General features: G+C 43.7%; 1 protein-coding gene across 1 annotated transcript; it reads right to left on the bottom strand.

Moving 5' to 3' along the window:
• Positions 1-14,079: 14,079 nt before the first annotated feature.
• LOC148533724 (interleukin-17A-like) lies at positions 14,080-17,720 on the bottom strand. Its single transcript, XM_088467318.1, has 3 exons — positions 17,647-17,720; positions 15,568-15,740; positions 14,080-14,370 (listed from the first exon to the last, which is right to left on the bottom strand). The coding sequence occupies exons 1-3, from the start codon at positions 17,671-17,673 to the stop codon at positions 14,133-14,135; spliced, it is 438 nt and encodes a 145-aa protein (XP_088323444.1). The 5' UTR covers positions 17,674-17,720; the 3' UTR covers positions 14,080-14,132.
• Between the last annotated feature and the right edge of the window lie 3,152 nt (positions 17,721-20,872).

The raw sequence follows: 20,872 nt of genomic DNA, 5'->3' as shown, positions 1-20,872 counted from the left end.
GTAATGACAGAAAAACTGCTTCGCCGCCGCCCAGCGCTGGCCTCCACTCACCTGCTCTCCATGGTCGCCGGCCCGCACTCCTCCTGGGTCCTCTGCCTCCTCCTCCTCATCATCTTCTGGGTGCAGGGAGGAGGAGGAGCCTGAGGCTTCCTGCTCAGGTGACCAGGAGGAAGCTCCCGGGGCTTGAAGTGGGTAGGGTCCCACGGAGACCCCGTCACCCGGCGTCGTCTGCTGCAGCTGTAGGCAGTGCTGCACATGTGCTGCTTTTATGGATTGCATAACGGTGGGTTTCGTTCTGATCTAAATGAAATAGCACACACATGTGACCAAAATGAGTGAGTACAAATAAAACCACTTTATTTACAAGTAACTAACAAACAATAAACAAACAACATACAAAGTATACTGTATACTCAACTCTTGTCTATGTATTCAGATGACACAGGTAATTCATCATCTTCAGCATAAGATGTACTTCATCTTATCTTCTCTCTGGGGAGCCCATCGTTTCCAACGCCCAGGTAATCTATATACGTTGCAGGCACCTCTTCTGCAGACTTTGAGATCCGTGCATGAGCCAAAGGGTCCTTTGTGTACCTCTGGTATATATACCCTAAAATGGGGTGTTGGCTTTCCGGATATTAAGCCCATATTAATTACATACAGTGCTAGGTATCAAGCACTCATTGGTCCAGCATAGCATTGACCAAACTTATCTCTCTTGCACATGCTCCGTAAGCACTAAGATATTACCAGACAAAGACATACATTAATGACGTATCCTAGTATGTTTGGAGATGAACTCTTTCAAAGCTCCTTTGTGTACAGTCTGGACATCACTGCTAATTACCCATAATGCTTAGCATCTCTACACATCTTACAATGGAATGTAGCTAACTGATAAGAACATAGAAGCTATGAATGGCTCATTATACTTCTAGTTGCAATAGAAATGACAGGTAGAGCTAGGCCTCAGTTTATGTCTTCTTTGACCCCAAAAGGTCATTTGACCATTCTATGGAAAAACAGCAACTGTATTAAGACAATCTAATTTCAAACCTCAAGAGGCCTAGCAAGGGGTATATGTGTTTGTAACTTATATGCCTATGTATAAATGAACTATTTAACCCACTGATTACATTCCACCCTAATTTCTACATATCAAAATATAAGGAACATGATCCCCATTGCATAATCTAAACCTCCATTGTACTTTCACTACTTATCCTAACACACTATGTAACAATATATAATATAACAAGGTTAGTACTATGATTACATGTAACAAATAATATAAAATCACTAAAGCAACATTTCCATTCAGAACTTGACCACTCTGGCTGTATTGCAGAATCTGTCAATAAGCATCACTGAACTCTTGTTTCATTTCTAACTCTCTACATTATATATTCCTTTATATCATGTGAATACTCTAATAAAACAGTGAAGAATACATATGATTATAGCAAATATATCAGTTACTTATAAGATAATTAATATCAGTGAAGTAAAATAAAGCAAAGTTCAGTTCAATGAAATCTTGAAAAAGCCTTGAGAATATTGGTAAGTGTGTGGATCCAACCAATATAAGGCCCAAGTTCAGTTTTGCACAATACACATAAATGTATGTAATGGCTGTGCCATCAGATCTTATAACTCTGTTGTCCTCCTGGACTCTCTCCTGTATGAGAAATCACTCTCAGGTCATCGCCATCTTAGACACACCTCCATCGACATTCTCTCACCTCCTGCTCCAACCAGCAACCTGTTGGCTTATACAAAGAAACAGTGTGAGATAAACCATAACAACAAAACAATATAAGCATTTACTTATCATGCTGCAATTATCTCTTACACCTGTCTCTATTTCTCTTCCTACTAAACATTTCTCAACAACCTTATCATAAGTGTTTGTGTCTGTGCACCAGATATCTTACTTTAAAAAGTTCCACCCTTTACCACCCTCCGGTTATCAAAATATATATACTGTATACAGCCTGCTCTAAAAACCCAACATTGTATATATATATATATATATATATATATATATAAACATTCCTGTTTCCTAAACAACACATCCATTCATTCAATCATACTGATGTCAGTTTTGTGAATGGTATGAAGCATAGAAAACCCAATATACTCCATGTTGTGTCTGTAAAATGTGTGTCTTTGCTTGAATCTTCTTGGACATCCCATAATATCAACAAATCAGTCTGTGTCACATCTTCAGGAAAGTCTCTTATCTTGTATCACTCTGCTTGAGACACCTTCACTCCTGAATGACAGTGTTCTCTAGCTGTTCAGTACACTCGTTCTCCATCTTCTTGGTGGCAAACGATTTCAAATTGCCAGACTTGTGCAGTCATTTCATAGTATATGAGACCTTTATCAGCAGCAAGCAAGGTAGGCCACATTTCCAACTGTTGGCAAATGTAACAGGTTTTTGCAATGTCTCTGACCATGGTTTGGATATAAGGAATCCCTTTGATTTGAGCTTGCTCGGATGCAGCGTCAGCTCCGTCATGGCTTAACAGTTCTAGCACCATCAGTGCTGTCTTTGCGGTGAATTGCACACCATGTTCTGTGCTGCATTCACTTGTGCACACACCATTAAAGCTGTAGGTGTGTGTATCAGCATGTTCCACGTCGATCTTCCAGCTTTGGACAGCAGCGCATATAGACTTTGTCTCTAATGTCCATTTCTCAGTGTGAAGACTTACAGGGCATGCAGTCTTGTCAGTGACTTGGAAAATAGTCATAGATGCAACAAGTTTGCTAGCCCCCTCTTCTGGCTGTCGGCTGTCAGCTTGTAAAGATAGCTGCTTTGCTTCAGCAATGGGCAACAAAAGTCCTGTGTGGGTGCAGATAGCATCATAGTCCATGAACCAATAATGCTCTCTGTCTTGGAAATCTTCCCACCACCGTGGAGCTGTGATCATACGGCCAGCAAGTAGTGCTTTAATCTCCTTAATCAGCATGAGAGTTTCTGCCTTTGTCGTTAGCAACTGTGTATCTTTCAGCTATTTCAAAACCTTTGGCTGGTAAGGCTTTGTAAGGAAATACACTGGGATGTGAATTTCATTATTAAACACAAAATCTGCACCTTTGTCACTACACAAACCCACAGTCAGTGTGTCTGTACTGCATGTATGCCCCTTGTGGCTAGTCAGTGTGTACCCACCAACCCCTCCTTCACAATGAGCAAGTAAACTATGAACATCATTTGCAATGGATGTTTCATCAGCAAACACATCTTGTTCACTTTTTGCATTGTTAAATTCAACAATGACACGTTGATCATGCCATGTAAATTTAATGTTGTCATGGGGGAAGTCTTCAGTCTCAGGGGCATGGTCATTTAATGAAATCCATTCTATCTTCCACCCCTTGCATTTTGTCTCATTGGGCAAGGCAAAAGGCATCATCACCACCCCTTCACTCAGCGACACCCCTCTGATTGGCCATGCAAACACATCCTTTTTTTCAATCATTTCAAATTACATGGCAAACGGAACAGTCCTATTCAATACATGCATACCATCATTCACCTCAACAGTACCAGAAATCAATGGCATGTTATCAGAAACCTCATTTGCATTCAAATTTGATTCTGATTTTTGGACATATTCCCTGCATTCATGGATTTCAACATTTTGTTTGCATTTTGTGAAATCAGAAGAAATTTTGCTCACAGAATAACTGCTCTGATCTAACACATTTTCTGTAGTGTGAATACATTGTTTAATTTCTGTCTTAAGTTCTTTCTGCCACACTTCACACACTTCTCTTTGTATCTCAAGCTCACAAATTTCTACGCAAGATGTGTGTAATAAATCACCAGTTGACATTTTAACTCTTGCGTGTGGGGATTCTCTTCCCCCCCCTATGGAATTTGTCAAAGGCAAACTGGCAGAATCCTTAGAAACACAAAATGGCATTCATCTGATTCAAAATCGGTAGCTTTCAAAAAGCTCAAATCACTACAACTTTGTAAAGGCGTCCCAAAACAAGTTGGATTAAACTGAGATTTTTTTACACATTTCTGAAATTTCATGAACTTATTCTGTAATCTACCCTTGGCATTTTTCACATGATTCAAAAGTTTGCAAAACATTTTTTCTCAATTCTCTTTTTTTTTTTTAAAGAAAAAGACAAAACAACATACAGTGTGATTTAAGCTACATCACAATCTTTTTTCTCATAGGAATGAGACAAAGAAAACATACACAATGCAATATACAGGTCAGCAGAGAAAAAGCAAAACATAAATTTGCACTTTTTTTTTTTACAGAATCAATCAATTGGTCACAAACTAATTAACCCTTCCGATCCCACCTCTGACACCAAGTGCATAATGGTGGGTTTCATTCTGATCTAAATGAAATAGCACACACATGTGACCAAAATGAGTGAGTACACATAAAAACACTTTATTTACAAGTAACTAATAAACAATAAACAAACAACATACAATGTATACTGTATACTCAACTTTTGTCTATGTATTCAGATGACACAGGTAATTCATCATCTTCAGCATAAGATGTACTTCATCTTATCTTCTCTCTGGGGAGCCCATCGTTTCCAATGCCCAGGTAATCTAAATACATTGCAGGCACCTCTTCTGCAGACTTTGAGATCCGTGCATGAGCCAAAGGGTCCTTTGTGTACCTCTGGTATATATACCCTAAAATGGGGTGTTGGCTTTCCGGATATTAAGCCCATATTAATTACATACAGTGCTAGGTATCAAGCACTCATTGGTCCAGCATAGCATTGACCAAACTTATCTCTCTTGCACATGCTCCGTAAGCACTAAGATATTACCAGACAAAGACATACATTAATGACATATCCTAGTATATTTGGAGATGAACTCTTTCAAAGTTCCTTTGTGTAGAGTCTGGACATCACTGCTAATTACCCATAATGCTTAGCATCTCTACACATTTTACAATGGAATGTAGCTAACTGATAAGAACATAGAAGCTATGAATGGCTCATTATACTTCTAGTTGCAATAGAAATGACAGGTAGAGCTAGGCCTCAATTTATGTCTTCTTTGACCCCAAAAGGTCATTTGACCATTCTATGGAAAAACAGCAACTGTATTAAGACAATCTAATTTCAAACCTCAAGAGGCCTAGCAAGTGTATATATGTGTTTGTACCTTATATGCCTATGTAGAAATTAACTATTTAACCCACTGATTAAGGATTCCAGCTGTGGTAATGCAGTGTAGAGAGGGATAACTATCTATTTCCCAAAAAGCTGTCATTGCAAAAAATGACAGCTTTTTGGAATAGATAGTTATGGAGAGGAGGAATGATGAATTCCTCTGGTAATTACATAGAAATCCGTATGAGTTCTAATCCTAATTACCTCCAGAGAAATGTTAGTTATGATGAATAGGCCCCTGGGAGAGGTGGGAGTCAGAAGTGGAGCAGCAGGAGAGAGAAACCAGTCTTTCCACTGCATCATAGATGGACTGAAGATGAATTGAAGATGGATAGAGATGAGCGAGAGGGAGCCCAGATAAGAGGAGGTGGCAGTAGACAAGGAGGGAGGTTTCGCAGTGTAACTGGTAATGATGGGCTTAATCTTAGCAATGTTTCTATAGAGAGAGGCTGCAGAGTTGGACTGGATGTGGGGAGTAAAGGAAAAGACGGAGGTCAAATATGGCACCCAGGCATGACGTGGACGTGAAGAACAGAGGAGCATTTAGAGTTGTCCTTGGAGAGAGATATGGGATGAAGCCTCTAGGGAAGATTAATGAACTCAGACACATTAAGTTCTACGTAACATTGTGACATAACACTGAAAACATACTGGCACCTCTGAGGACATGTAACAGAGGAATTGGGATGTAATGACGGCAGTCGGGGTGCCTCCTGTCAAAATACCAACAGCGGCAACCCGATGGTTGGTATCCCGACAGGGGTCAGGTAAGTATACCTACCTTCCCCCCTTCTCCCCCTAACTCTCCCTTCTTGTAGCCTAACTCTAACTCCCAGTGGTGCCTAACCCTAAGCAAATGCAGGGGGGTTTCCGGTTGCCTGGAAACTCAATTCCCCAGCCCACACCATGACCACATTAGAAATAGTAATATAATAGAATATTACTAATGCTGCATATTCTTCTAAGTGCAGTATCACATATGAAATAAGTAGCACAACCTGTGGGTCTTTTAACATGTGTCAGCCATCAACTAGGAGATCAGGAAAACACGCACTGTTAGGGATGTACTGCTATAGACCATCTATAGGGTTAATTAAAACCATATAATAATATACTATCTGGTGCATAACAAGACCAATATGCACATATATGTCCAGGGCAGTGCTAGGTTCTTCTGCTGCTCCCCCAGACTCCCGGACTTGCTCCCATACCACATCTGAAACAAAAACATTCAGCTCAGACAGGATGGTCCTACTGCTGCATCTAATGGCATACTGCGATCCTGTATATGCTGGAATTATGACACTCAACAATTCAAAACACTTTGAATGATGATTATTAAAGCTGGATAAGTGATGATTATGCCCTCTTCACGGACTGGCCACAGTCGTAAAATCATGCATTTGGAAACCCCTCTTTAGAAATCCAGCGTTCGTCACTGCTAACTCCCCCATAGTTCTGCCTAACCCTAACCTCCCCCAAAAAACCTAACGCTAACCCCGGTATGCCACGTAAACCTAACACACCCCCCCTGTGGCAAACAGCTAAGACGCCCCTGGCTTACCTAGTTCGGGCTGGCATCTTGTCTGTATTCTGGCGTCGGGATTAAGATAGCCTATGTTAAGTCCCGTGTTGGGCTTCCACCGTCGGGATTCAGTCCGGCGGCATGCCGTCTGCTGCCCTGCTTACTACATCCCGTAACGGATCACGAGGACGCTTGATCATCCAGGAGACGCCCTCAACACATGCGTTTTTACTTAGATATCTCATCCCACTACATCAAATATAGATTTTACAGGTGGGTTCAATACCAAAAAGCCTTCCGATTGCTTACACTAAATTCCATGGGTAACATTTCCAACTGCGGGGGATTTTGGTCTATGGAAGTTCTTCTCTGACACTATATTTTCCTTATGTCGATAATGTTCCAACTCCCAGCAAACTGTCCGCGCTGTATGACACCTAGCTGGCCTCAGGGAACATATGGGATTGAGAAATGCTCCGAAGACCCCGATCCCCAGGGTTCAAATTGTTCATCATAGAAACTGTTAAAAACAGTGAGAAGAGTTGCTAGATGCACTCTAATATAGTGTCTCTATATATAAAAAAATATATAGCATACAGTAGACTGTTATAGAGATGACTAACACATATAAAACTCCTGCAAATTATTACTCAGCTTACGCTACATTTGGACATGACATTTTGTTTTGTTTTTGGGATTTGGCCTTAAGCGCCCCTAACCCCGATCACACCACGGGGCAGAATAGACTGTTATAGTCTCCCCAATATTTACAAATTTTGCATATTGCAAACTGCTGATTTACAGACACAGCGGGGAATGGAGCGTGGTGAAGCCGCTACCTGAAGACGTGCGAGTGCGCTGGTGTTACCGCAACCTAATAGAGGCAGGTTGTCAATCTGACAGTGTGAGAGTGTCAGCTCTTGTGTCAAATGAATCCACAGGCACGGGAAACTAAGCGATGTGCTGGAAAGTTGGAAGATGGACATAAGTGACTGTACGTAAACGCTCATATAAATTCCATCAAAATCAGATTTCCTGGTGTCCAACCATTTAGGCACTGGTGTCTGTAGTCCGCCATACTTGCTGCATCTGCGCCATAGATACTACTGTAGGGAAGCAGTCGGGAAGCTGATGGACGGAATCCCGACCGCTGGCTTCCCGACTGTCTAATCCCGGCAAGGGCTAAATGACAGGCATCGAAATCCCGACGCCTGTCATTTTACCTATGCCGGGAGCCCGACACCCGGCTCATCGATCGAAGGTAAGCCGGGTGCCGTGCGCGGACAGCAACGGGGGGGGCGGTTAGATTAGGGGGTGCCCGGGGGGGATTTAGGGTTAGGCACCCCCCCAGAGGTTAGGGTTGGGCTAGGGGTAGGGGGGGATTTAGGGTTAGGCACCCCCCCCGGGAGACGTGGGTTTAGGCAGCAGGGAAGGGGGGGTTAGGTTTAGGCACTTAGAGGGGGGATTAGGGTTAGGCACTGGGGGGGGGGAGGCTAGGTTTAGGCACCCTTAAGGGAGGGTTAGGGTTAGGGGGGGAGGTTAGGTTAGTTTATACTTACCTTAGTGCAGACGGGATTTTCACCCATGTCGGGCTGCCGCTGTCGGGATTTGCGGCCGGCGGTAAATCATACCGAACCCCTACTGTATACCTCCTAGCAAACAGAGGTTACATTATTATTTGCCTGTGTAGTTTAAGTAGAGCTTGTACAGTATTTGTTATTATAAAATCCAATTATCTTATTACGTTGGAGAAGTTAGATCAGTCCATGAATCATATTAAAGTGTTTGCTATGTCAGCAGGGCGCTTATTTGGCTCCTATCTATTTCCGAGACAATGGCTCTTGGCATTCATTGCGGATCGACTGCTGTATTTCTTGTTTATCCTCTATGTGTCATTACTTATTCATACACACAAAAAGAAAATAGTTAGAACAAAAAAAAGTTTAATTTTGGCATTAATTTAATAACTTTGTAATCGCCCAGTGACCCAAGATGACTTTGTAAATACAGTACTTAGACTATTGACAATCTTGTTTTATTGCCCACTATCTCTTGGCAATCTACCTGTAATATAGGAGTCTATAGATGTGTTAGATTGTCTACTTTGTGGAGCGGTTGGTCTACGTTCCACAGTACACTGTAATACAGCGAGGTTTTCTACATCAGCTGTACTGGTGCACACTGAACTCTGCTATACGAGGTCAACACATGTTTTTTTTCAAAATTTTTAAGGTTAGGGGACTTGGGGGAGAGTTAGGATTAGGATGCTGGAGGGGACGGTTAGGGTAAGGCACCAGGGGGAGGGTTATGGTTAAGTTTAGGCACAAGGGGGAGGGTTAGGCTTGGGTTAGGTTTAGGCAATAGGGGAAGGGTTAGGTACTAGGAGGAGGGTTAGGGTTAGGTACTAAGGGGTGGGTTAGGCACTAGGGGAAGGGTTAGGCACTAGGGGGAGGGTTAGGCACTAGGGGAGGGTTAGGCACTAGAAGGAGGGTTAGGCACTAGGGGGATGTCACAGTTGGTGCTAGCGAGTTACCTGTATCAGGTGATGAGCTGGAATCACTGGAGGCCGGCTGGACTGGAACCATGGTTAACATGAATAGCTCTTTATTATAAGAAGTGGGTAGCAGTGAGAACTGCCTTTGGTGATGAGTGACTGGAACTGGAAACTGGAGACGTTGGAATGAGACCAGAAGGAACTTGGAGGGACCGGACTGGGACCGGCAGGTAGGCTGACTGAGCTGGTCGGGGTACCAGTAGATGAGCCTGCAGATGGATGGTAGCACGGAAGCTACGTGGTGCAGCTAACGAGCCGTGAGGTGAGTGGGCTTGGAGGAACCGGACTGGGACCGGCAGGAAGACTGGTATCTGGATGGCTACGTGGAGCGGCCGGTTAGCCGTGGGTAGACACTGGTAGCTGGGTGGCTACGTGGAGCGGCTGGATAGCCGTGGGTAGATGCTGGTAGCTGGGTAGCTACGTGGAGCGGCTGGATAGCCGTGGGTAGATGCTGGTAGCTGGGTGGCTACGTGGAGCAGCTGGATAGCTGTGGGCAGACGTGGGTAGCTGGGTGGCTACGTGGAGCGGCTGGATAGCCGTGGGTAGACGCTGGTAGCTGGGTGGCTACGTGGAGTGACTGGATAGCTGTGGGTAGACGTTGGTAGCTGAGTGGCTACGTGGAGCGGCTGGATAGCCGTGGGTAGACGCTGGTAGCTGAGTGGCTACGTGGAGCGGCTGGATAGCCGTGGGCAGACGCTGGTAGCTGAGTGGCTACGTGGAGCGGCTGGATAGCCGTGGGTAGACGTTGGTAGCTGGATGGCTTTGGGGAGCGGCTGGATAGCCGTGGGTAGACGCTGGTAGCGTGGAAGCTACTTGGTGCGGCCTGGGAGCCGTGGGTGAGAGATGGTAGCGTGAAAGCTACTTGGTGCGGCCTGGGAACCGTGGGTGAGAGATGGTAGCGTGGAAGCTACTTGGTGCGGCCTAGGAGCCGTGTGGAGAAGCTGGTAGCGTGGAAGCTACGTGGAGCGGCCTGGGAGCCGTAGGTGAGAGTCTGGTAGCGTGGATAGCTGAATGCAGCAGGCTTACGGATAGCACTGGTCTAGGAACCAGCAGGAGCCTGGGACATACTGGCACACAGAGGAACAGCTATAGCACAAGCAGTACACCACGGAACGTAACACGATGTTCAAGCACTGAGTGCTATTAGAGGAGGATCTATATACCTAGAGTCTGGCAGCGATTGGTGGATACAGACAGGTGGTCTGGCAGTGGCATTCAGAGTGGAGCAAGGCACAGCATGCAGAGGGAGTATTCATCTCTGCAGCCCTTGAGAAACAGGACCACACCTGTGATTCCAATTAAGACTAGCAATGCTCACAGACAGAGCAGGGTCCAGGTGTTTAATCAGTGTGGGGGGAGAGCAGTCTGCACACACAGAGATGTTACAGCCAGCATGATTCAGCCAGAGCAGATGTCCCAGGAGAATTACAAACACAGATCCATGGAGCAGCTGGCAGAGGTAAGTCACAAAAGGTCAAAACTAGCCAGGATTGTGACAGGGGAGGGTTAGGCACTAGAGGGAGGGTTAGGCACTAAGGGGTGGGTTAGGCATTAGGGGGGAGGGTTAGGCTCTATGGGGAGGGTTAGGTACTAGGGGGAGGGTCAGGCACTAGAGTTAGGGTTAGGCACTAAGGGTGGGTTAGGCACTAGGGGGAGGGTTATGCACTAGGGGGAGGGTTTGGCACTAGGGGAAGGTTTAGGGTTAGGCACTAGGGGGAGGGTTAGGCACTAGGGGGAGAGTTAGGATTAGACACTAGGGGGGTTTAGGATCAGGGTTAGGTTTAGAGTTAAATCACACAAAAAAAATGTACCACCATTTTTGAGACGACCCTTTGTACCTGTCAACTTATTGCTTTACAATCATGTACAGTAAATTGCAGTGGCCCAGTCCCTATTTATGAATATATCAATCCCTGCAGTTAATTTCTACAAGGCAAGTCTGGGAAGATGTCAGTCTGTGTAGAAAAGCAGCCTGTTGCAGAGAAGTGAAGAGGATCTTCGACATCATGTCTGATCATCAGCTATCATACCTTCAGCAGAAAAGGAGGAGAAAGGAGGTAAGAAAGGAGGTAAGAGTTAAAGAGCACAGAAGTGGACAAAGAAGAAGTTGGTGGGAGACGGTGCAAAGTAAGAAAAGAAGTGGCATAGGGGAAGAGTGGGGGTGGGGTCAGATGGTAGAAGAAGTTTGGAGAATAGTTATGAGTATATGGGAGTAAAGGGAGAGACACACACAAAGGGGAAAAAAGACTGGGAAACCCCCCATGTGGAGAGACCCAAATACAAAGCGAGGGTTCAAAGAGTGACTGTTGGGTAGACAGAGGTGCACATACCAAATTAGAAACAGACACACAAATAAAGTGAAAGAAAGGAACAGCAACACATATTGGGCTCTATTTACTACAATCCGCATATTGAATGCGGATTGTAGTGTGATATTACCGAGTGAATTCGCATTGCGAATTCAGGCAATATCACAGGGATTTACTATAAATCCCTTGCAGGGACAGAGCTTGCGATAAAGCTCTGTCCCTGCGGATCCCATCTGCACTCTAGTCGCGGTATTTTTGGAAAAAATACCGCGACTAGGAGCCCGCGCATGCGCCGACCCACCGTCGCTGCTGCCCCCCACCGATGCTAAGCCCCCCCCCCCGGTGCTAAGCCCCACCCCCCGCGATCGCAGACCCCCGCGACCCCCCCTCCCTTCATTACACTTACCTGCATCCTCCTGGCCTCCGGTGATCTTCTCCGGGCTTCCCGATCAGGTGATCTCCCATACTGCACTGGGACCCGATCACCTGATGACCGGGCAGCAGTGCACTGTGGGAGTCCAGCTGACTGGAGAGGAGCCATCACCAGAGGCCCGATCACCGGTCCCTGGATTCAGGTAAGGAAAAAAAAAATGTTTCATTTTTTTTTTCTTTTTTTACAGCAATCAGCTTGCGGTCTATTTAGACCACACAGCAGATTACTGGTACCGGCTCCCGGCTCCCGAGTGGGAGCCCGGTAACCGGGGGAGACCCTGGATAACGCCACTTCCAGGTGGCGTTATTATCACAGGGCTTTCCCCGGTATTTTTTAACAATTTATTTTTAGCAACTATGGTCGGATCACATTTCCCTTACAATTATGGGAAATGCGATCTGCTTTACTAAAAATAAGTGATACTAGGGGTTGGAGTAGAATTTTACTAATTCTACTCCAATTGCCCTATAGTAACTACAGGTGAAACTAAAATAATGTGAAAAGGGTGTGAAAACACCCTTTTTCACTTTATTTTAGTAAAAATAATGTTAATAAATAGAGCCCTTAAGGAGGTGGCAGAGATGCTCACATGCACAAGGGGTGACAGAGATACACATGAGGGGCACACACATAAAATTGGAAGCAGAGAGGCAAATACAAAGCAGGGGAGAGAGAAACAGAGGGTGCTAAAGATATTTCCGATGGCAATGGGGTGGAGGGAGTGTTCCGCAGACAGCAGCACAACCCCTGCAGTTCATCCTTGTAACACAAGGCTGGAAAGCTGTCAATTTGTGTTTGCTCTATTAGAAGAACAAGCTACAGCAGAGGAGCAAAGGCGAGCTTGGTGCACTGTATCTACTGTAGGTCAAATAAATGTATTAGACTATTCTAAAATCAGTAATATGTTTGTCTTAAAGAAGCAACTTGGGCAAATGTCATATTTACTTGTAAAAGTAATTCTAATGTTATACATTCTTATACCATTCAGATATGTTTGGTAAGACTCAATAAAGTTTTTAGAAAAAAAAGTCAAGGCATGCATTTAATCACAGCCACCAATCATTCATTAGCTTCTTCCAGTCTGGTGCGAGTTAGACAAAGCAAGTGTCTTATTGGCTGCTGTAGCTAAGTACAAATTCTGTAGAGTTACTGTCAGGTCTATTTACTAAGCATTGGATGGAGAAAAAGTGGACGGAGTTAAAGTACCAACCAACCAGCTCCTGTCATTTTTCAAGCCCCGTCTGTAAAGTGACAGTTAGGAGCTGATTGGCTGGTACTTTATCTCCATTCACTTTATCTCTAAGGCTTAGTAAATAGACCCCTCTATTTCCTGAGTGTGACTGAATCTAGAAGCCCAATATGATGCTACCATCCTCCACCTACTGCACTTACCTCCATTCCTACAACAGGCTTTTTACTCATCCGCCACCTTCATGAAAATTCAGCTATTCACTGGCCATACACAGGAGAGTATTAACATCTATGGGAGTGTTTGCTCAGCATTTATAGACATAACATTTATTCATGTATGAGGAATAATGGTCCCTCAAAATACTTGAAGATAATATTTTGTAACAGTTTAGTCAGATAAGATGTTTTTAGAAAGAAAAAAGTAACAAAATCAAACCTATCACCTAAAACGAAATATGGGGAAAAATAATAAATAAATATCCACTAAGAAAAATAAAATTGAATTAATATTTTTAAAAGAAGATTATATATAAAAATCCTTAATATTTTTAAGATATCTATTTCCAAATTTTTTTTTTTTTTTTATTGAGTTAAAGTGAAACTGATACAAAGGTATTTCCAAGATAATATATATGCTTAATAAACAAAAAAATTTATCATCATATATTTGGCAGTGAGAAAGTTGTTACACAATTATTCCTTAGTACTATTGCATTCTCTTATCTCAAAACTAAATAAAAATCTGATAAAAATTAAGCTGCAAAAAAAAAAAAAACATTTTTATTTAAATTATAAGTGTATCTCCTAAACTACATTAACTGTATATATTTTGTATTTAAATTAAGCAGATTTTCAAATAATTACAAAAATAAAGTAACAGTATCATATGATCTCCATACTGCATTTGGCGCAGCAAGCGGCAAGGTCTCTCCAGGCAGCTTATGGAGAGTCCCGTATAACGGGTCTGACGCACGTGCAGCCGACACTGACTAGCTGTTTGTCCAGCCGGAAAGTCTGCTGACAACCTTTCCTCTCTCTGCGGAGGACTAGTAACTCCTTCATGATGGGCACAGAAATCAGCTTGGAATCTTCTTCGCCCTCTGCGTCCAGACACGAGACGTGGAGACACACAGCTTCAGCGATGATCGTCGGAAATCTGTTCTCATCTCTATCCACTCTAGTGAAGGGATGCAGAAAGTATATGACGTATTTGGCTGGTGTCCAAACCTTTAACTGGCTTAATAATGAGACCTAATTACTGCATTGTATTAAAAAAAAAAAAAATCTTCCCTTGTTTCCTATGTATTGCATCGTACCTCTTGTCCTTTCGCTATGTGTGATTTTTTCAAAACTCTAATAAAAACATATACTGTAGCATAAAAATCTTATTTTAAAAGAAAAAAGTGGTTTCACCCTTAATATATATGTGATGCATATCCATAAATAATTTAGTTTTAGTTCAGTTTATTGCAGCTGACACTGTCATCATTGCTAAAGCTGGCCACACTAGTCAGTTGCCAACCAGAACTAAGCCTGGCCATTTGGAACATTGGTCAGACCACTGTACAGTACTTCCTGCATGACAGGATGATGACCCCACATACAGACCAATACTGGTGATCTGCAGCCATCTTGTCAACTGCTTTAACCATCATGCATTGCAGCAGCCATTGGTTTCTGGGCACATTCGCTGTAATATCCATGCTAATGCCCAACATTGCCTCCAACATCATACAAAGGGTTCAATTCAATTAGACGTGAGGGGGGAGGGGCAAGTTGTTGTTGTAACGGCGTGGAAACACCGCCAATGGCACTGTAACTTACCCCCCTCACAGCCCAATCTTACCCAGCACCTGTGGATTTTTAACGGATCTGCAAGTCCAGAGGTACTGTAAGTGCGGCATATGAGTGCACTGACTCATGCGGCAAGGGGCTAAGTGAATTAACCCTAAAGTGGGGTCAGCATAAGAAGTAAGCGGATATTCTTTTGTGCTATTTTGTGACATAGCTGTGGTTAATTCAGCAATATTAATTCAGGTCAGTTGCTAAAAACGTGTCTGCACTATGGTGCAATGCTCACTGCAATATATCTGGACATACATGAACCCCGGACATGTAGGAAATACAGCTGCTTGCATTGTGCATACCGTACAATATACAGATGTGTCCAAATCCTCCGTGCACTACATATCGCGTTACACATAATTGGATGGACAAGGTATTTTTTACATTTCAAAATTTTAACGTTTTTAGCCTGTTAGACCAAAAAAGTATAGCACTTGTTAAAAGTTCTATAATTTTTTGTTCTAAACAGCTAAAAACTTTTTGCTATGTAGGTCGTCATAGAGCATTGTTAATGCTGAAATTGCATTACCTGTAATTCCACGGTGACAGAGAGCGTGACCGTACCCTTTCTTCCATAACTTTAAAGTTGCTGATACTGCTAATATTAAGACTGACTTTCACATTCTGAGGGAACATCATATCCTTAGAGAAAGTGCATCGTTTATTCCCCGAGACTTCAAGAACGAGAAGTAGCACGGTCACCTGGAATCGTAATTCAGAGAGAAAGTGTTATGGATAATACTGCAGTCAGTGTGAAATGGCTGATAACTGACTGGAATTATTATTTATTTTACTACATAACAAACGGAGAAATGAGGAGGGCGCTAAAAAGAAAAAATAACTTTTATTAAGACCGTATAAGCTACTTACTATCAGCCAATGAAACAATCACAAACTGCGTATATGTATCAGAGCCAGCCGGCTTTAGAGCTTGTGACCCCTCCAACGCGTTTTACGCTAAACACAAGACTGAGCATCGAAACACATTTTAAAATCCATTTTATCTTTGGGGTTTGTGTCTCCCTCATCTTTTATCCAGCGCTCTCTCCTCATTCATAATATCAGCCGCTCACCTGTGTGGTGATGATTTGCTGAGCACGGACCACAATCAGGAGCATCCTAATATCTGCTAACTTTTCCATTGTTGCTAAAGGATTTATATTTACTAAACTTTATGGTCAGGGACATTTGTAGAGAGGAAGGGGCCTATGTGTTGTCTTCAACACAGGCCCCCTCCTCTCCGTCTGGCTGCCGGCTGCGCTCTGAGCGGGCACGGCCAGCGCCGCACTTATAGACCCTAGGCACTAGAGTGTGCCCAGAGTATACAGCACATACAGAGGTCACCAGGAAAATGGCCATGGCGGCCATTTTCCCTGTACTGCAAATGCCCAAACGTTGGTAAAATGGCTGAGGCGGCCATTTTCCATCTGTTTTTACAGGCGCAGACAGCGGAGCCGACGTGGGACTCCGGAGAGGTAAGTTTTATGGGTGCAGCCCCCCCCTAGACCCGGGGGGGCTGCACTACGCCCCCTATTTATGATTAATTTTAATGAAAAGTCAGTGCAGGGTTTATTAACATATTTGCGACATAACAGTAGCGAATTACAAAAAAAAAGTTTCAAACGCTGTATAAACTAGGTAGTAATAATTTAAAGGGACTAAAATGTATTTGATGAGGACAATACTTATAAACACTATATTTAATCCTTCCACATTTACAAATAACATATATATTTAACTGACAGTATTGGGTCGTTTTTATACTAGCCCAGTACATGTACTTTAGAATTCCATGAATGTATTGTTTTACTACAGTAGTTTGTTTAACTTTTATTTGTTTTTAGCATTATAAATGTACAGTAGGAGGGAATAAATAGGAAATCATTTCAACATCCACTGTGAAATATTTTTAAATTTCATGATGTGTTTAATTAGCAAACAAATTACTTTCAGGAGCAAGCAATGATTTACAGTACGTTTATTCCATCCATTTATCTGTCTCTGTTGCTCTTCCTCTATGGGGCATATTTACTAAGGTGCGGATTTTTAGAAGTGGAGGTTTTGCCCATAGCAACCAATCAGATTCTAGCTATTATCTTCTAGAAGTTGCTAGGTAAATGTTAAGTAGAATCTGATTGGTTGCTATGGGCAACATCTACACTCTTAAAAACCTGCACTTTAGTAAATATACCCCTATGTCTCCCTACAGCAATATTAACACCCCATGTGGCTCTATTATTGATACTGGTTTAAGGACTTGTATCCCCCCACCTCCCCTTCCCCAGCAATTTGTTGAAAAAAAAAAAAAAGCACGGGTTACAATAACTCAGAACCCCCTGTGCCCTCTAAGCCAGTGATTCCCAACCTCGGTCCTCAAGGCACACTAACAGTCCTGGTTTTGGTGATATCCATGCTAAGGCACAGATGGTTTAATCAAAATATCTGAGGTACTAATTAAGCTGCCTGTGCTCAAGTATGGCTATCCTTAAAACCTGGACTGTTAGTGTGCCTTGATGACCGTGGTTGGGAACCCCTGCTCTAAGCCCTAGGCAGGAGTCTAGGTTGTCCAATGGATGATCTTCTCCCTGTCTTTCCATCCATTACTCACCAGTGAAGTGGTTCTTAGCGAATACATCCTACAATATGCGCCTCTGTAGTCAGTGTTCTGCAGCGCGGTCTCCTGTCAGAGGCTTCTGTGTCTTCGCCGTGTGAGCCCAAATATTTTATAGTGCTTTTGACAGGTGCCGGTGTTTCCGATAACAGACCTGTGGCTTCGTGTCACAGCGGGATGGAAACAGAATAGAATAAAGGGTTATTTTATTTTTTACAATCTATTTTGAACAAAAGACTTCACATCTCACCAGTAACAGAACTGGGTCACATATGGTGGAAGCCACAGAGAATAATATCTTCATGCTTGAACACTTTGAGGTAAAACACGTGGGCCTACGTGACATTATACACATACACAGACGGTGTTACCTGCATCATGTATGTACTTTTCCTGTAATGTAAAGAAAAGGTAAAAATTAGAAGTTTGACGGACACAAAAGATGAAAAATTAATACATCATTAAAGTTCCAGTAAAACACACAAAAAAAAAAAAGCTGATTTTCAGAGGGAGATGTATCCAGCCGTGGGAGAGAGATAAAGTAGAGAAGTTACGTAAATAGCCGACATCGTTCAGTGTCGGCGCCCTCCCTCATCCACGAACTTGCAGAACCTGACGATATCGTCAGGTTGCCCTGCAAGTACGGGAGATGAAAGACATCCGCGGGAGAGCGCATCGCTAACGATATCTTGCATACTCACTGGACGATATTGAACGTTCATATCGTCTAATTTATTGTCTAGCGTGCACGTGGCTTAAGAAATATTCATTCTCTTATTATGATTTCACATTTTATTTAGGTAATAGATATTTAATATTAATTCGTGGCCTGATTCAGACTTTCACTGTAAAGGCACAGCCGCTGCGTCTTTGTACGGTGGCTGTGCTAAACTACGTAAATATCGCTGGATGCGTCTAATGTTAAAAGACGCCCACTGCAGGGGATGCAGTCAGGAAGCTGATGGTGGAAATGCCGACCGCCGGTTTCCCGACTGTCTAATCCCGGCAGGGGTCTAATGACAGGCATTGAGATCCCGACGCCTGTCATTTTACCTACACCGGGAGCCCGACGCCCGGCATACCGATCGAAGGTTACCCTGTCACGGACAGCCGCGTAAGGCAGAGGGTTAGGTTAGGGGCTCCTGGGGGGGACTTAGGGTTAGGCACCCCCCCCGGGAGGGTTAGGATAGGGGAAGGGGGGTTAGGCACTCCCGGGGGGGGGGATTAGGGTTAGGCACCCCTCTGGGAAGGTTAGGCAGCGGGGAAGGGGGGGTTAGGTTTAGGCACTAGGGAGGGAGGTTAGGGTTAGGCAACCCTAAAGGAGGGTTAGGGGGGGTTTAGGCTAGTTAGTACTTACCTTTAACGCAGTCGGGATCTTCACTGATGCCGGGCTTGTGGCGTCGGGATTTGAAACGCCAGACATAGGTTCGGTGGTATTAATACCGATCCCTACTGCAGGCATCTCTGATCACAGTGCTGTGTGCAAAGACACAGCATCGGAGCAACAAAGCGTCCATCGGTCGCAGTGTGGCCTTCGGAATCAGCCTAAGGCTACTCAAAATGGCCACCTCATCTCCGCTGCTGAGGCCAGGCAATTTGCGGAAATCCCACAAAATGGAGGCATGGGAAAAGGTTCCTGGCTCCACCCCGGTACACCTGTAGCCTGTCAATCAGGCTGTGGCATCCAGGGAACGGCAACAGGGGTCGTAGTTGCATCGCAGCACATGCGCATTGCGGCCCCCAGTGCATACGCTGTCTTGCAACCGTCTGATGCTTGCGTCCAAATTGGGACAGTGCGATAGTCTGAATCAGGCCAACTTCATAAACCATCATTACTAAATATGCTCCATAACACTAACACCGTGTTTAATTTTTACTGGGCGCCACAATGTCTGATGTGTCTGTCATATATTTTCGTGTTTTGGTTTTGGATCTGGATCTTTCTTCGTGTTTTGGATCTGGATTGGTTTTGCCAAAACCACCCTTCCGTGTTTTGGGTTCTTGGTTTTGTGTTTTGGATCTGTATTTTTTTGAAAATAAGCATAAAAACAGCTAAAATCAGAGAATGTGTTGGTTTTTCTACTCCTATGCTATTATTAACCTCAATAACCTTAATTTCCACTCATTTCCAGTCTATTCTGAACACCTCACACCTCACAATAGTGTTTTTATGTTCAAAAGGTTGCACCGAGGTAGCTGGATGACTATGCTAAGCGACACGAGTGGGCGGCACAAACACGTGGCCCATCTAGGAGTGACACTGCAGTGGCAGACAGGATGGCAGTTTGAAAACTAGGCCCCAAACAGTACATAATGCAAAGAAAAAAAAGAAGTGCAAGATGGAATTGTCCTTGGGCCCTCCCACCCACCCTTATGTTGTATAAACAGGACATGCACACTTTAACAAACCAATCATTTCAGTGCCAGGGTCTGCCACATGACTGTGGCTGAAATGATTGGTTCGTTTGGGCCCCCACAAAACAAGCTGGCAATTAATCTGTCCCTGCACAAACTGGCTCTACAGAGGCAAGATGTCGTCCTCATCCTCCTCATTCACCAATTCCTCACCCTCTTCAGTGTTGTGTACATCCTCATCCTCACAGAGTATTAATTCGTCCCCGCTGGAATCCACCACCACAGGTCCCTCTGTACATTCTGGAGGCTGGTCTCCCTTGAAGAGTTGATAATTCATTTTTATGAACATCATCTTCTCCACAATTTGTGGAAGCAACCTCCTACGCCTTTGGCTGACAAGGGCCCTCAATCAGACCCACTCGCAAGCGGGCGCACGTACGTTAGGCGTACGTACAAAAATATTTAAATTCAATGGCTCGCTCGTATTTTCGTTCGCATCTAAAATTCCTCCCTAAACTCTGACGACCCCTCCTCTAACTAACGAGCGTATGAAATAGCGAGCGTACATCCCCGAAATGGCTTGAAAGGAACGCACGCACAAGTATAAACAGGAAGTGGCCTTGTCAGATGTCGATTACCTGCTCCTTTATTCTGCCTACCTCCATCAATCGTATCATGCCAATCAATGTATCAATTAGCTTAATTGTTTTTTTTTTTTCAACACAATGCAAGAAACTTTACTCTTGTCCGTGTTTGTGTTTACCCGCAGAATACGTACGGATGAAACATTCGCTTTTATTGTTCAAAAAACATGTGAACCACAATTAAACAATTGTTCTATTGCTGTGGATCCCCGCATATTTCTCTG

Source organism: Taudactylus pleione, unplaced genomic scaffold (genome assembly GCF_031769625.1).
Source record: "Taudactylus pleione unplaced genomic scaffold, aTauple2 ptg000070l, whole genome shotgun sequence".
Classification (NCBI taxonomy): Eukaryota; Metazoa; Chordata; class Amphibia; order Anura; family Myobatrachidae; genus Taudactylus; species Taudactylus pleione.
This window is presented reverse-complemented; position numbering and strand designations above follow the sequence as displayed.

Coding starts and splice junctions, on each gene's coding strand:
- LOC148533724 (XM_088467318.1), bottom strand. CDS start 17,673: ATGTATTCGCTAAGAACCACTTCACTG. Junction 15,741..17,646: donor CGCTAAGAACCACTTCACTG/GTGAGTAATGGA, acceptor TTACGATTCCAG/GTGACCGTGCTACTTCTCGT. Junction 14,371..15,567: donor CTGTCACCGTGGAATTACAG/GTAATGCAATTT, acceptor TCCCTTCACTAG/AGTGGATAGAGATGAGAACA.